General features: G+C 44.0%; 1 protein-coding gene and 1 long non-coding RNA gene across 3 annotated transcripts in view; one reads left to right on the forward strand and one right to left on the reverse strand.

The window, feature by feature from the left end:
* The window catches only part of LOC309700170 (uncharacterized protein), a 33927-nt gene extending 22546 nt beyond the window's left edge, over positions 1-11381 (reverse strand). The window contains exons 1-2 of the mRNA XM_082523616.1: positions 10967-11381; positions 7215-8888 (exon numbers count right to left, since the gene is read on the reverse strand). Of these exons, the coding sequence (XP_082379742.1) occupies positions 7215-8888; positions 10967-11095 (1803 nt within the window). The 5' untranslated portion in view covers positions 11096-11381. The remainder of the gene's footprint in view (positions 1-7214; positions 8889-10966) is intronic.
* Positions 1-15276, forward strand: part of LOC309700900 — a 447937-nt gene that overhangs the window by 353680 nt on the left and 78981 nt on the right. The window lies entirely within an intron of this gene.

The following is a 15276-nucleotide window of genomic DNA, read 5'->3' on the forward strand; positions in this document are numbered from 1 at the left end:
CCTACTCCAAGGTCCTGCATGTGTGGGTGGTTGTGGTGGAGCGGGAAGAGGGAGGCAGCTGGAGATGGGGAGGGAAGGAAGGGAGGGGCAAGTGACCCCTCCCTGGGGCCAGCTCCCCCGCTGACCCCAGTAGGCACCCCCATACTCCGCGACCCACCAGGGAAAGGGGGCCCAGGCCCATCCAGACCGGGGCCCAGCGCAGCAGCGCCTCCCGGCCCCACAGAGCCCAGGACAGTCCACCCAACCCCACCACAGAGAAAACTGCACCCACCCCACCATCCACTCTTCTTCCAGACTACATAAGACAATAAACACCCAGGCTGAGATCTTCCTCCACCTCTCCTGTATCTCCCCCTCCTGTAGAGAGAGCCCCTGAGGAGAGGAAAGCTCCTGCAAGATGTGACAATCTTCCCCACCAGTTGAAGAGCCCCCCAGGTGGCTCGATGCACCGGCGGCACCCTGCTCCAGGGCTGGGCCCCCATGCACCCACCCGCCCACAACCCCGGCAACACACCAACCAGGACCCAAGCCCCCGAGGCCCGGCCCGGGCCCCAGCCCAGAGACGGAGCGCCCCCAGAACCTCACGCCCATCCCGGACCCACCCAGGGGCAGCCAGGTTACCAGGTCAGTAACCCACGTCCGTCAGCACAGACCCTCCCCTAGTCCCGCTGCACGCAGCCGCGAGGAAACAGTCACCTGAGAGCCAACAGAGCCCCTAACCGGACATGACCGCTACCCCGGGTTGAGCCCCCCAAGGAAAATGCCTCCGGGGAACCCCCCGACGCCCTAAGCCTGTCCCTACCCCCACACCAATCACAACAGTGAAGGCGGGACCAAACTATGACCCCCCACCCCCACTAGGTGATGGAGCTGATCAAAGGAGCCCAGAGCAATTGATCTGATGTGGTGGCAGAGGCTGTATCAAGACTAATGTAATCTAATAGATAATTTCTATATTGGTTAGAATTAAGATTATGATTATGAAAATTCCAATCCAGATGAAGGCCCTAGCATGAGTAGTGGTCAGAAGAAAGCAAAAAACGGTATACTGGGGACAAACTGAGCCAATCCCACTATATCTGGTGCGTGGGGGGAAATTATCAATAGCCTTTTTGTGACATTTTTGTTTGGTGGTGTGCCCTGTAATTTTTCTAATGTGAAATATGTGCAGTGGCTCCAAATGGTTGGGAATGGTTGTGTTTCCACTTCCCCTAATCACCTCCTGTGTGTATTTAGTCTACATGTTTTTGTTCAGTCTTTGTCTGGTCGTCTGTGTTACCTCCCACCACGTCATGTCAGGATTAAGTCTTTCATGACTCAGCTCAGGTTTCATGTTTCTTGTTCTTGTTACCTCCTCATAGTTTCTCGCATACTCGTGTTCATGTCACCGTGTCATAGTTAACCATAGTTTCTCCCTGTCTAGGTTTCAGTTTAGTTTTCCCCTGGTTGAGCCTTGTTTTCTGTTTCATGTTTTTCAGCCTCAATAAATGGCTCGCCTTGTGTTTAACATAAGTTACGTCTCCTTCCATGTCTGCAATTGGGTCCCACTATTCACTCTACATACAGTCAGCTCCCACTGACCGTGACAAGCATAATGTAAACACATGAAGAAGAAGGATGAACGCAAACGTTTTTCCACTCAATAAAAGTTAACGCAGGGGTTCCCAGTGGTTAGGGACAAATGCAACTGCATTGCAGGACGCTGTAAACAGACCAAACTTCAATCAGGAGAACAACTGAGATAATCACGTCATCACTTAACAACCAGATAGTACTCATATAGTAATTAAAGCACTACACAACTTGCCTCATTCCCCCATTCATACAAGTATTTTTTCGATGCTCTTTCTGTTTAAGTGCTTTCTATCTAATATTCATACACATTCATACTCATAAGTAGGTCAGTGTATGTGAAAGTAGTCCTTGTGAGCCCAAAGTTCACATTTCAGTGTGCTCTGAACACTGTTTCACAGGTTATTTACTCCAAGTTTGATGACAATACCAGCCATCTTGTTTTAGACGACATCATGAGTTTGAAACTAGAAATCAAAGGAGTCATGTTGAATGTTGTCAGTGTGAATGCCTCACAGGTTGGATGTCAGTTAGAAGAGAAAGAGGAAGTCTGGAGTAACTTGGATGAAATAGCAGAGAGTGTCCCCGGTGGGAGAGAGTGGTGATATGAAAACACACCAGCTTCAGCAGTGTTATAATTATGTTTCCTGACACAGAGAGAGTTTAAATTTAAAACAGAGTGACTGTGATGCTTTGAACTCACCAGTGTTGGATAGAAGCTCTGCTGTGCTGTTGAAAAAGGCTGGATGAGCTCAGTTTAAGGTTCCTTTGAGGACAGACTGATTTTTTCCCCACTGAATCAGCTGTGAAACAAAAAGTTTCATCTGATAAATGCTGGAATGCGATCCATCCAGACTTTTGTTCTGCTTCTTTGTTGTCAGGTTGGATTCCTTCTCAGAAACAGTTGGAGTTTTATTTTAATGCAAAAGTTAAAATAAGAGATTCAGAACTTCAGTCCAACATTTAGCATGCACTGCATCATGTCTTAAAGGGTTCAACAGCCAAAGAACAGAAGATGTTTTTTCTCCCAATCAAAGCTCCAGAAAAAATAAGAAACTCTTATTTTTTTATTAAATCTTAATTCTTTTTTTTTTTTAATTAGAAGAGTCACAGTTGTCAAAGCAGCAAATTGTGGTTAGCCTTTATGTTTGTTTGTTTTTACTCCTAGTCTGTAATCCAGTGTTCATGTAGAAGTAATCCACGTCATAAAGAGATGAGACTGTGTGGGGTCGCGAACTTTGAAGTCAATATGATAACCTTATCCCACCAACGCTGTGGAAGTCCAGCTTTTCAGATTCAATTAAAATTAAATCACTGAAAAAGGTCCTCTGGAAAAGAGTAGAATTCTTGGAACTGAGTTGATTAAACAGTGTCATATGAACATGCCCTGTGCATTTACAATAAAACAACACATAGAAAGCAAGCGAAGTGAAGCAAAGGTAACCCCAGGGTGTAGATAACTTTAAGCACACACAGCAGAGACACACAAAATGACAGACAGGAAATGAAAATGAGCGCAGAGAGAGAAAGAGTCCCAGGTGCACACGTAGCTGTGCCAAGCTGAATTAACCCTATATGTTTGGACTTGTCACCGTTGGTCATAACACAATCAGAGGTTACTTATTGATCCTAATTATTACATTTCAAACAGTACTGATCAACATCTGCTCGTACAACAGGGGCACAAACTTCATTAATATAATTGTGAATAAGATTTGTGGATAATATTTGTGGGTCTTGTGATTTTGAACATGTAGGTTAGCTGCTTATCACAGTGATTCTATTTAAAAGAAAAAACCTCTCCAGTGTAGGTATATATATAATGGTTACGAGTATATATGATTATATTATATATGTGAGTATATGTCCAGTGTGTACAGGTATATATGTCATTTAAAAAATACCCAACAACTGAACATTTGGACGTGCTGTTGAGAACGGCTGGATGAGCTCAGTTTGATTCTTGTTTAAAAGAAAGATTTTAAATTTCTTTCAGTTTCACTTTTTGAATTCTGACCCTAAAGTTCAGTTTTTTTCAGGTTTCGTTCTGCCTCTGTCAGCAGGTGAGAGCTGGTGGCTAAGCAGAGACTTTTAATGTGATTATCAGCCAGGAACAAGTCAGGTGTTTTCTTACGCATGTGAGTTTCTGCCTCTCCCTACAGATCTGATTTTATGTGTTTCTTTGGTAGTTCAGTTATGTTGAGCAGTTTTTGTTTTTGTTTGTTTTTTTTGGGGGGGGGGGGGGGCGGGGGTGGTCTCACAAATTCATCAGACCACCCCCGGGCGCACTGACAGAGGCGAGGCTGCCGGACACTGGCGTCCAAGGACACAACGACCAAGACTGTCGGAGCCGGGGCTCAAACAGGCAACCTTCCGATTACAAGACGAACTGCCAACTCTTGAGCCGCGAATGACCACATAACATCCCTTCTGCCCACTTACAGACATAACTTTCCAAATGTTTGTGTCACTAATGCCTCAAATGTAAGAAGAACAAACGCACACAGAGTGCCTCTCCGGCTGACTTATTTTCCACCCTGATTTACGAATAAATTCTTTACAAATCCTACCATGTGGATTCATGGATTTTTTTTTTCACATTCTGTCTCTCACAGTTGAAGTGTACCTCTGGTGCAAATTACTGACCTCTGTCATCATTTTAGGTGGGGGAACTTGCACAATCGGTGGCTGACTAAATACTTTTTTGCCCCACTGTAGCATTATATAGCTTTTTAGCATTATGCTGTTTAAACATTATACTTTTAAGCAGGCCCCTGTGTGACCTTGGGAGCAACAATAGTTGAAACAACATCACAGAAAAAAGATGCATAGGCGAGATACTAAGAAATAGTACAGAAGTTGCAGTAGATAACGGGAGGGGGGGGACAAAGGGCAGCGTTAAGAACAGTCTAACACTTTGGATAAGTATAGACTAGAAAAGCAGAACTAAGGAGGAGAGCGTAAACCCCGGGCGCAACACACTTAACACCTACAAAGCGCACACTCAAGACACTTGACATGACCCGCACACACACACATTGCAGATCAGACATGTACATCACACACACACATAAACAATTAAGACATGCATTTAAGAATGGGGTTAAAGATGCAAGACCTTAAAAGGAAAGGTAGAAGACGACAGATGAGGAAGAAGTTGTTTTGATCAAAACTGTGTATGTCGTATAGGCGAACGTGATATCAGAATAACAGGAAAGGTGGGAGGTAAATAAGGAACTTTGGAATAATATAAATGTAACAGTTAGAAGGACTGCCCTTTGAATCTGCAAGAGACTTTATGCTGACCTGATTCCCTCCTGTGCAGGGGTTGAAATAAAGAAGTTGACTGAATTGAAGAAGTCTGTCTCGAGTCATTCGTTTTGGTTTTTCACCAGGTCAGAAAAAAACGATCGGGCGCGGCATCAGCACGCCGACACCGGGCTTCCCTCTGCATTTTAAACTTTATTAAGCTTTTACGTTAAAGGGAGTCACCTTATTCAGTGACTGAGACTCAATACACATTTATTCTAATGAAGACAGTCAACTAAACTGGACTTGAATTAATTTTTAATTGGTTAGTACATTCATTAGTTTACTGACACTTCTTGACAATAAATCGCAACTGGAGTTAATAAAAAGATATTGTAAAAACATATCAGACGTGTGGGATTTTTCTCCATTTACCCTAAATTCAGATTTAATCCCTATACGGTGGACCTAACCTGCTCCAGAGCAGAAACCAGACCAACTCACTAATCAGATTTCTGGAAAGTAGCATCACAGTAGCAGATTTTAAAAATCTGAAACCAGCAGCCCAAAGTGAAAGACGAGTAGTCTTTATTTATCTTCCTTGAAACAGAGCAGACAGTAGAAAGTCTTATTTACAAAACAGATGAAGAACAGCCTGAGATATCTTCAGATGAACAGTACATCTTAGTTTTTACACATCTGATTCTGCTGCCATTAAACATTCATTACAGTTTATAACTACAATAGTTTTATGTCTTCAAGACTCAAACTGTTCATCAACATTAGGAAATATCTCAAACTTTCCAAACATTACCACTTTAAAATGAACAGAGATCAATTTTATTGAAATATTGGATGAAATATAGAAAGCTGTCCTGTAGGGCTTGTCTGATCTGAGCATCAATAAGAAATACAGATTTACAGGAACAAATCATAAACACGTCAATGTGTTTCAGACGAATGTGTTGGTGCCACCTGATAAAACCTGAACTAACAGTTAGAAGCTATTTTTTCCCATTTAAATGTAACGTTTAAATCTGCTTCATTAATGATGATTTGGAATTTGACGAGGAGAACAAAGACATGAATCTGTTTGACTGCAGGCCTGAAAATAATTAAATATTAACATTTGTACTCATATTTGTGAACAGTATATGTTTGAATGTTTGCACTCGTAAAAACTGAAAGAAGAAGAGAGTTTCGGCATTCTCAGAATGAAATTTCCTCAAATGGATCATGTTAGATTTGTATTGTTGATTGTCATTTATGCTTAGAAATATTTACTTATATATGCTTAGAGTTTTGTAATTAGTTGTAGATTGGTAGAGGTTTTGATCCTTGATAGTCTGCAAACTTTGTGTGTATTAGACAGCACTTTGGGAGCATGAGAGGTCATACCGTGTCTTATTATTTTATGGTAGGATTAACGTAGTTGCGTCTGTTCTAGTCTAAGTGCTCTTTGTTTAGATGAACTGCAGGACTTCCTCACCGTGTTATCTAGGATGAACCATCTAGGGTGAGGGGGAGGCTACCCTCTTCCTGACCAAGGATGTTTGACCCTTTGATCAGCAGTCCACACACACACACACACACACACACACACACACACACACAGGCAAGGTACTCTTTGTGTATGTAGACGTCATATGTTAATGAACTTATGCATATTCATGTAACCTCAATAAAAGGACAGTGATACGGGAGAACGGACGAGAGCTACTGGGGTCAAGCGAAGGAACGGTGCCTGTCCGGTTCTCTCCCGTGCACGAGTACCATGAAGAAGTTTGCCTACTTGTGTCTTGCTTGCAGTGTAATTATATTGTCTTAACGTTCCAGCGAATAGGTTTATGCTACAAACCTATCAGATCATTTTCTCCATGAGAACAGAGACACGAACCTGTTCCCAAACTGTTCACCTCATATGCTGCTGCCACATTACAGGGAAGAAGACTAGAGTTCAGCAGCTGATTATCATCAAAAAACATGAAAGGAGAAAACAAAAGTTCAGATTTTTATTTTTTATTTTTATTTAAGTGCACACCTTAAAACAGCAGAAGAGTTTCTGAATCCTGTTGTTTGATATTTCACAACATCTGTGCCTTAAAACGCTGGAAGAAAATTAAGGAAAGGTCTTTTTCAAACTGAAATTACACAAATGGGTTATACTGTTATCAGGTTGAAAACAGTAAAACAAACAAATCAATTAAAGTTCAGCGTGCTGACTTGACCTGCCGGTTCTGACTGAATATCATGGTTTTCATCAGCAGGTTTGAGTTGCTCAGTTCTGTTCTTAGGACTTCTTCTCTGTGTTGGTTTAATGTTACGATTAATCTTTAATTGATGCAATCTCTTCATGAAAAAAGATCAGACTGACTGACTGATGATCAGTTATCATCATCCTCATCATCATCACTGATGCCATCACCCACCATCACAGGACAGATGATCAGACGTCCAGAGTTTTTACCATCATCATTAACACCGGGATAGAAGAGTGGGCAGAGTTTTTCCATAAAGGAGCAGCCAGTAAAGGAGTAGATAAGAGTTGCATGATCTACATTATGGAAGGAGACCAGACCCTCCTCATAATCCACAAACACCCCCACCTTCTCAGGAACAGACTGAAGAGAAAGACAGACTTGAGGTTTATCAAGAGCTACACAAATGTTTTTATGTTCCGCTACAGTCCAGTAACCTTCATCAGGACTCGGTGTGATGGCTTCCTTCCTGTTGACTGACTCTCTGACCACTCCTAATATCCATTTGGTCATGTATTTAATCTGAACCTCAAAGTAAAATCTGCCTGAAGAGAAACTCTGCTTTCCTAAAACGCAAACAAACTTCGAAAATCTCTTTGGGTTGTGTGGACATTTCTTCCTATTGTCACTACGTTGTACTTGTTTTCCATCGTCACACACAACGAGTTCAGGATGTGCTGTATCAGGATCAAGACTCACATCCACTGCATACTGCTGGACCCTCTTCAGCTCAGCCTCAAACAAGTCTTCAAACTCTTCATTGAGTGTTTCCTTCAGCTGATCCACAGCTCTCACCACAGTCCCCTCATATGATGGTGGATGGATACTGACCTCTTTCCAGTCCTTGGTGGTTAGAGCAGCTTTGAGAGAGGAGAAGCTTTGGAGGAGGTGGAGGTGATCTTTAGAGCGTGAGAGCTGCTCCACCTCAGAGCTTCTCTTCATCAGCTCAGAGATTTCCTGTTCCAGATCTTTGATGAAACCTTCAGCCTGTTTCTCTGTTGTTTCCTGTTTATCTTCAATCTCCTTTATGAGCTCGTTCAGACGTCTGTCAACAGACTCCTTCAGAGCAGTGAAGACCTGAACACCTTCTGCTTTCTTTCTGTCTGCAGCATCTTTACTCATCTTCACTGACTCTTTGATCCCCTGAATCTTCAGCCATGTCTTCTGGATCATCTGTTGAATTTCAGCCTCAGTCTTCCCCAGCTCTGCCTTCTTTCCTTCATATTCTTCTCTCAGAGGAACAAACTCATGAGTCTTGTGGTCAAAAACACAGCAGAGCATACAGACACATGTCTGATCGTTCTTACAGAACAGCTCCAGAGGTTTATCATGCTTCATACACATCCTGCTTTCCAGGTTCTCCTCAGGATCAATCAGCTGATGTCTTTTCAGCCGTGAAGCTGTCAGATGAGGCTCCAGGTGAGTCTGACAGTAGGAGACCAGACACACCAGGCAGGACTTCAGGGCCTTCAGTTTGGTTCCAGTGCAGATGTCACAGGGAACTTCTCCTGGTTTGGCAGCTTGTTGCTCTGAGCTGCAGCTGCTGACTTTCTGCTGAGCTTCATGTCTGAACTGAGAAACCATCTCAGAGATGAAAGTGTTGATGTGCAGCTCAGGTCTCATCCTGAACACCTTTTTACACATGGGACACTGACACCTGTAGCTGATATCCCAGTTTTTACTGATGCAGTTTTTGCAGAAGTTGTGCCCACATGGTGTGGAGACTGGATCAGTGAAGACATCCAGACAGATGGAGCACAGAAACTGATCTTCAGATAGAAGACAGCTGGCAGCAGACATGTCTGCACTCTGAGTGAGAAAGAAGAGAAACTGATTTTATTAATTCCACTGATGGATGTTTAGGTTAAACATGACCCAAGTTTCAAATACTGAGGTCAAAGTTCTTACAGCTCTAAACACAGTTTATAATAATTTATTTCAATGACATTAGGCTGTGAAGCCTTTTTTAAAATACTAACTTTTTTAATTAATCCTTTTTTATTATTAGTTAGCCTCATCGTGCATGCGAGGAAAAAAATGAATACAAGCAAATAATTATATTTCATGGGTGAAGGTATTTTGGCCAAATTATAATTGCCAGGTCCTGAGGCACACTTCCTTTCCTGATCCTCGTTATGAAGTTTTTCATTTGTTGCGTCTTTTAATGGAATGATTGAATGGACCTGCTGTGGAAAGTGAAACCACGTGGACTTCCCCTGTGCAGAAAGCGATTACAGATGTTACACATTTTAAATAAACAGAAATAAATGATCCTTGTTGTTGTTTGTTTAATGACTGATTTCAGTCTTAACAAACCATCTTTGAAAATGATGTTTGTGGGTCGATTTAAATGCTTCAAGTGTGAGTGCAATCAGCTTCTACTCAATGTGTTGATAGAGTCAGATGCAGATGTATCACAAGTTAATCTGATTGTAGGCTATGGCACTTGGACACAGGTGGCATTAGTGGACTGGACCACATTTGAGTGCAGACAGGCAACAACGAGGAAATCACATGGGAGTAATAAAATATGGTAAAACTGATAACAAAAACAACAAGATTCTTGGTAACTTTCATGGTATTCTGAACAGCATCGGTTTGGTTTTGTTTGCAGTTTTCACAGTCGCCTCGTGCACGGGATTATTACCAGATAAACTTAAGGGCATGTTAAATATTTTTTTGGTCAAGAGCAACAACAATGACAGACTGGGTTTGAACTAACTGTCACTGACATCCTTTTCAGTGTTTATTTCCTGCTTTGTCTGTAGCGGCTCCGGAAAAGCGAATCTGCGACACATCTGTTTGAACACCAGTTAATGTGAAACATCATTAAATCTAAAACACCTTTGACATGAAATTATTTGCTAATGATTATGTTTTTGTCGCCTGAGTTTTGGCATAAATTTGCTTCCACAGCTCCGGATCGTCCCCACATCTAATGCTGGGCTCACACTGTGCGATTTTTGGCCCATTTTGAGCCGATTTTTGAGTCGTGCGACCGTTTTGGCGATCGGCCCGATTTTGGCCTTCATCGTGCGTCGTGCATCGTGTAGTATACGTGGGGTAACGAGAAGCGATTGACACCTCACGACCCGCTCCCGATCATCAATCGATTGAGAGTCGTGAGGGTGTCACCGTAGTTTGTCACACTGCGCACGCGCAAAGACAAATGTCAGCGAAAAACACGGAGCAGCACGGCTGTGCAGCGTGTGATCTGGACACAAGCGATGGAGGCACAACTTGTAGAGCTTTGGAAAGCTCATCCGAGCCTTTTCGGTGTGGCCTCACAAGATTATCACGACCACAACAACCGTGAAAATAGTTGGATCTACACTGCTGCTCAATCACAGCTGCCTGATCAATGTTTTTCATTAGAAATTTAGCAAAGTTGATGGTGGTGGTGTGTCTGTGTGAGTGAAAGACAGAGAGTGAGAGCGAGCGACAGAATTTCTGTTATAACCTTCATTTTTATGGACGCACAGTGTGAGCACTCAGGTCGCATCAGAGCATCGGGCGGTATAGTGTGAGACCTGCATCGTGACCTACCAACTTCTAACCCCTGCGAGTCAATCGTGCAGTTTGAGCAGGAGCTGAATCGCGCGACTGAAAAAAATCGCACAGTGTCTGCAGCAGAGATGACGCAGCATCATCTCTGCAGATCAGGATTACTGAAAGTGAAAGTTTACCATTTGTTTGCACTGCGCTAAAAATCAGAACAGGGTGAATTTGCATATTTTTATAAAAAGAATTTATAAGAGGAGAGAAATGTAGAGACGTGTGTGGAAATACCCCAACCAGCAGGTGAACTGCACCGTATTTGCAGGTTACAAAGAGGAGGCTTAACATGTGGACTTTAAAACAGTGTGATCGTGATCATCTGTACTTACCCGTGTTGGAAGACGCTCTGCTGTGCTGCTCAGAAAGGCTGTAGAGCTCAGTTTGACGCTCCTGTGAAGAGAAACAAGTTTTGCTGTCTTTACTGTGAGTTTCACTTCTGGACTCTGACGCTGAAGCATGTTGCTCCGCCTCTGAGAGGCGGTGGCTCAGCAGTGCGTGGATTCGTATTGATGGACGTGATCACAGTTCGTGTTCAGTCAACTATTATTGTATCTTTTAAGAAATTGAGAAAAAAGCAACGTCTTCATTGCCAAGAAAAGAAAAGACAATAGGACGCTCCGAAGACCACGCCCACATAGGTGGAGAGCAGGAGAAAACCGGAAGAAGCAGTGAAGAGTAAAGAAAAGGGCTGTCTCCCAATTCAGGGTCTGCAGCCTTAAAGTACGCAGCCTCAACGATCCTGAAGGGCCGCGTACTCAAAGACCGCTAAGGCCGGAAGTGCGAGGCTTGTGTAATGGGACGGCCTAGCCTCCGTTGCGCTGATACTGTTGTTTGTCAATAAAGTTTAAAAAAAAAGAAAGAAAAAAAAAGCCTCCGTTGCACTGCCCAGGTTGCCTAGCAACCATGATACTAACCACTGGAAACGTGTCGTACAGCTTTGTTTGACAGAAATGAAGGAGAAAATCTTCTGTTCATTTGTTTGTTTCTTGCTACATGAGCTTTGATCATTCTCTGTAAGATTAAGGTCAGCTATTGAACGGCGTATATTTTAAAGTAAAGGCTTTAAAACCAAGTTAGTACAAACATCACTAATGTCACATAACTTTGCCGACATGTGGCCAACAGTAATGTTTAATGTTCTTCGTTATTAAACATTTGCACATAAATAAGTGACATAATATTCAGTACTTAAAGTGTACTCTTCGGCCGCCCCTCATCCGCCGTTTTTTTCTGCAAATTTATCCACACCCATCGCCGCGCTATGCATTCTGGGATATGTTGGGCCACGAAGTCTACACTGCCACAGCCTTAAAATTCAGGTAGAAGACAGCTGGCAGCAGACATGTCTGCACTCTGAGTGAGAAAGAAAAGAAAATGATTTTATTAACAATTCCAATTTTGAATGTTCATGTTAAACATGACCAAAGTTTCAAATAATGAGGTGAGTGTTTTTGAAACTGATCCTTGTGCGCTCTAAGTTCAGACTTCAGACAGCTCTAAACACTCAGTTTCACACAGTTTATGATTATTTTTTCAGTGAAATTAGGCTTTAAAACCATTTTTATTTTAATTTCAGCCTCATGTTTTTATTGAGTTATTAATTGGTTTGCATTCAAATTTACTTCAAACTCCATGAAAATGTTGACTCATTAAACTTTACACAACCAGAATAGGCACAAAGAATTTATTTACATGAGTAACAATGAATATCTGTACCGGTGACATAAAAAATATTTGCTTGTGATAATATTTTTTTTCACGTGACTTTTGACATAAATATGTACTAAAAATACATAAATAAATCAGAAGAAGGTAAATGTTCATATTTTTATAAAAAATAATTTAGCACAGGGTAGAAATGTGTGTGGAAATACCAGGGCTGGACTGGGGCAAAAAATCCGCCTAGCATGCCTAGAGACCAGCCCACCAGGTATTATAGGAAAAGCCATAAAGCCTTTAAATGAAAACAAACGCTGTTGTGACAGTGATGTACACTGTCTTGTTGGGATATATATATATATGATTTCTATACATTTTACATCAGATGACCACTTTGGTAAAAGCTAGACATTTTAAATGAGAATAAGAAAGAAAAGTATTTCTTTGTGCCCCCCTTTCCCTGTCTACCTGGCCCCCTGGCAAAACTTTGCTAGACCCGCCCCTGCACAGTTACCACCTGTCAGCTGGTGTTATTTGTCTCTCAGAAACAGTTCATAGCTTCCCTTCAACCCATTCATGTCACCTAAAAGGTAAACGTGTTTCTCCATCACCTGTTCAGCTCTGATGATTCAGTAAGGACATCTCCTGGTTTCATCTTCATGTTTCCCTCTCACCACATATCCAAACCGATATCATGACCAGCAGGTTTTACAGTTGTGGCTCCAGCAAACATCAGTTGATATTAGAAAGTAATATTAAATAAATTCAAAAAACAGCTGATCAAGCTTTAACTTTGTGGCATAGGTGTGGTCTCTGGCTGGCTGCAGAGGAGGGGTGGCACGGTGAGCTCCCGGGGCGGCATGGAGGCGGGGCTGAACAGGTGTTGGGGACAAGTGACTGATTGTGACTCTTCTTATGTTTCAGTGACAGTCGAGGAGGGAGAGCGGAGTGACCGCTGAGCGGGAGTGTCTGTGTCCCGTGTAGTAAGCTGAAACCACAGTGAACAACAGTGATAATAAAATAAGTGTGCTGTCACCATACCCACGGTCTGTTTGCATGTGTTGGGGTCTGACATCACAGTGGTGCCGAAACTCAGGCCGCAATGTCGCATCTCCAGCCCAACCCGCCTGCTCCTCCGGCGCCCCAGCCGCCTGCCCAACCGCTACAGATGCTGGGCCAGATCATGCAGGACATGGCGGCGATGGTGGCTCGTCAGGCTGCGACTCAGGGTCAGCAGTTGGCGATGCTATGCCAACAATCGGAGCAGCAGACCGCGGCCCCGGGGCAGCTCTTGGGGACTGTGGCCGTTAAACCGGATGGTGGAGGGGGAAGACCTGCTGGTCTAAGCTTTCCAGGCCACGGCGTTGGCCTGCCAATGGCCGGAGGATGAATGGGCCTGGACTGTTTGGGCCTCTCGGCGGTGGTTCCGAGCCAGCAGGATGACAGGAGGGGAGCGGCCATTTGCTTAGGCTCGTCAGCTGGAGGATGCAGCAGCTAGGTGGGTGCGGCCGGGACTTCACCAGAGGAAGCTCAGCTGCTCAATCTGGTTGTCCTCGAGCAGTTCCTGGAGGGGTTGCCGGAGGCTACGGCTCACTGGGTCCGCTGCCACCGCCCGGCGACTCTGACGGCGGTGGTCACGCTGGCGGAGGACCATCTAGCAGCGGTCCCAGGACTTGCACGGGAGGAGCCACGGCAGAACAGCCGGGGCCCGTCATAGCGGCTGCCCGGGGTGGCAGGTTGGAGGGGGGGATGGCGGCCGCGGCGGAAAGGAACACAAGGTGGAGCTCTAGAAACCCATTCCTACCGCTGCTTCCAGCTGGGACTCCAGTAGCGGCTGGTGCTGCCCTGGAGCCACGAGGAGCCGCACAGACGCCGGGGCCGGAGTGCTGGAAGTGCGGGTGGCCAGGGCATCTGCGCCGGGAGTGTCTGCTTATGGAGGTCAGGCAGGTGTTCCTGGTCGCTGGGACTCCAGCACCCGCCCCGGTTCAGGAGGGACATACCACATACCGGTAAGGTGTCAAGGGTGTATAAGCCATGCCTTGGTCGACACGGGCTGCACGGAGACCCTGGTGCACAAGAGCCTGGTTCGTCCCGGGGCATTGTTGGAAGCAGAGTGGGTGGAGGTGAGATGTGTGCACGGGGATATTCACAAGAATCCGGTAGCGTCGCTGCTGCTAAAATTTAGGGGCAAAACGCATAGGTTAAATCCGGCGGTTAGCCGTCAGGTCATCTCCCGGGTCGGTATTCCGAAAGAAATACTGACTAACCAGGGCACATCGTTCATGTCTCGCACTTTGAGCTGTAAGAATTACTGGGCATTAAATCTATTCGGACTAGCATCTACCATCCTCAGACTGATGGGCTGGGCTCAGTGGGCTCGTTAATATTTTAATCAAACTTTGAATTCTAATTTAACACAAAAACAAACACTGTAAACAAATCCACAGAACAAAAGCAGAACCAAACTCAGTAGCCAAACAGTATGTCCTCAGTGCAGGTTAACATTCAGAAAAATCAAATGCCTCAGCTTTGATAGGCTGATGCGGTTCCTCCTCTTAGTTAGTGTTGCGAAATCTGTTTATGTTGTCCTAGTAAGGCTACCATGGGGGCAGCCACTAGAGGTCACTAGAATACTGGTGTGTATATGTTTTTCAGAAATTGATGTAGCCACGTACACTGCTGCTACAATTCAATAAAAGCGGTTCATGCTTGAGAACCCTGCGTCTTATTGCCTCCGATCATGACAGTATCTGCTTCTTCTTCTTTTAACTGCAGTCAGATGCTGCTTCATTTATGGGTGTCAGTCATATTTTGCAACGCACTCACACTCTCCTCCTCACTGCTGTCTACCATCGCATTCACTTACTGAGGGGTAGTGATGTGAGGAGCGATCCTGAAATATCTATATTTCCATTACCAGCCTTTCATGTTGCAGGATCAATTCCCATATGAAAATATCAATATCCAATTTGATTAAACT

The sequence above is a fragment of the Aulonocara stuartgranti genome (assembly GCF_965226115.1).
Source record: "Aulonocara stuartgranti genome assembly, chromosome: 23".
NCBI lineage: Eukaryota > Metazoa > Chordata > Actinopteri > Cichliformes > Cichlidae > Aulonocara > Aulonocara stuartgranti.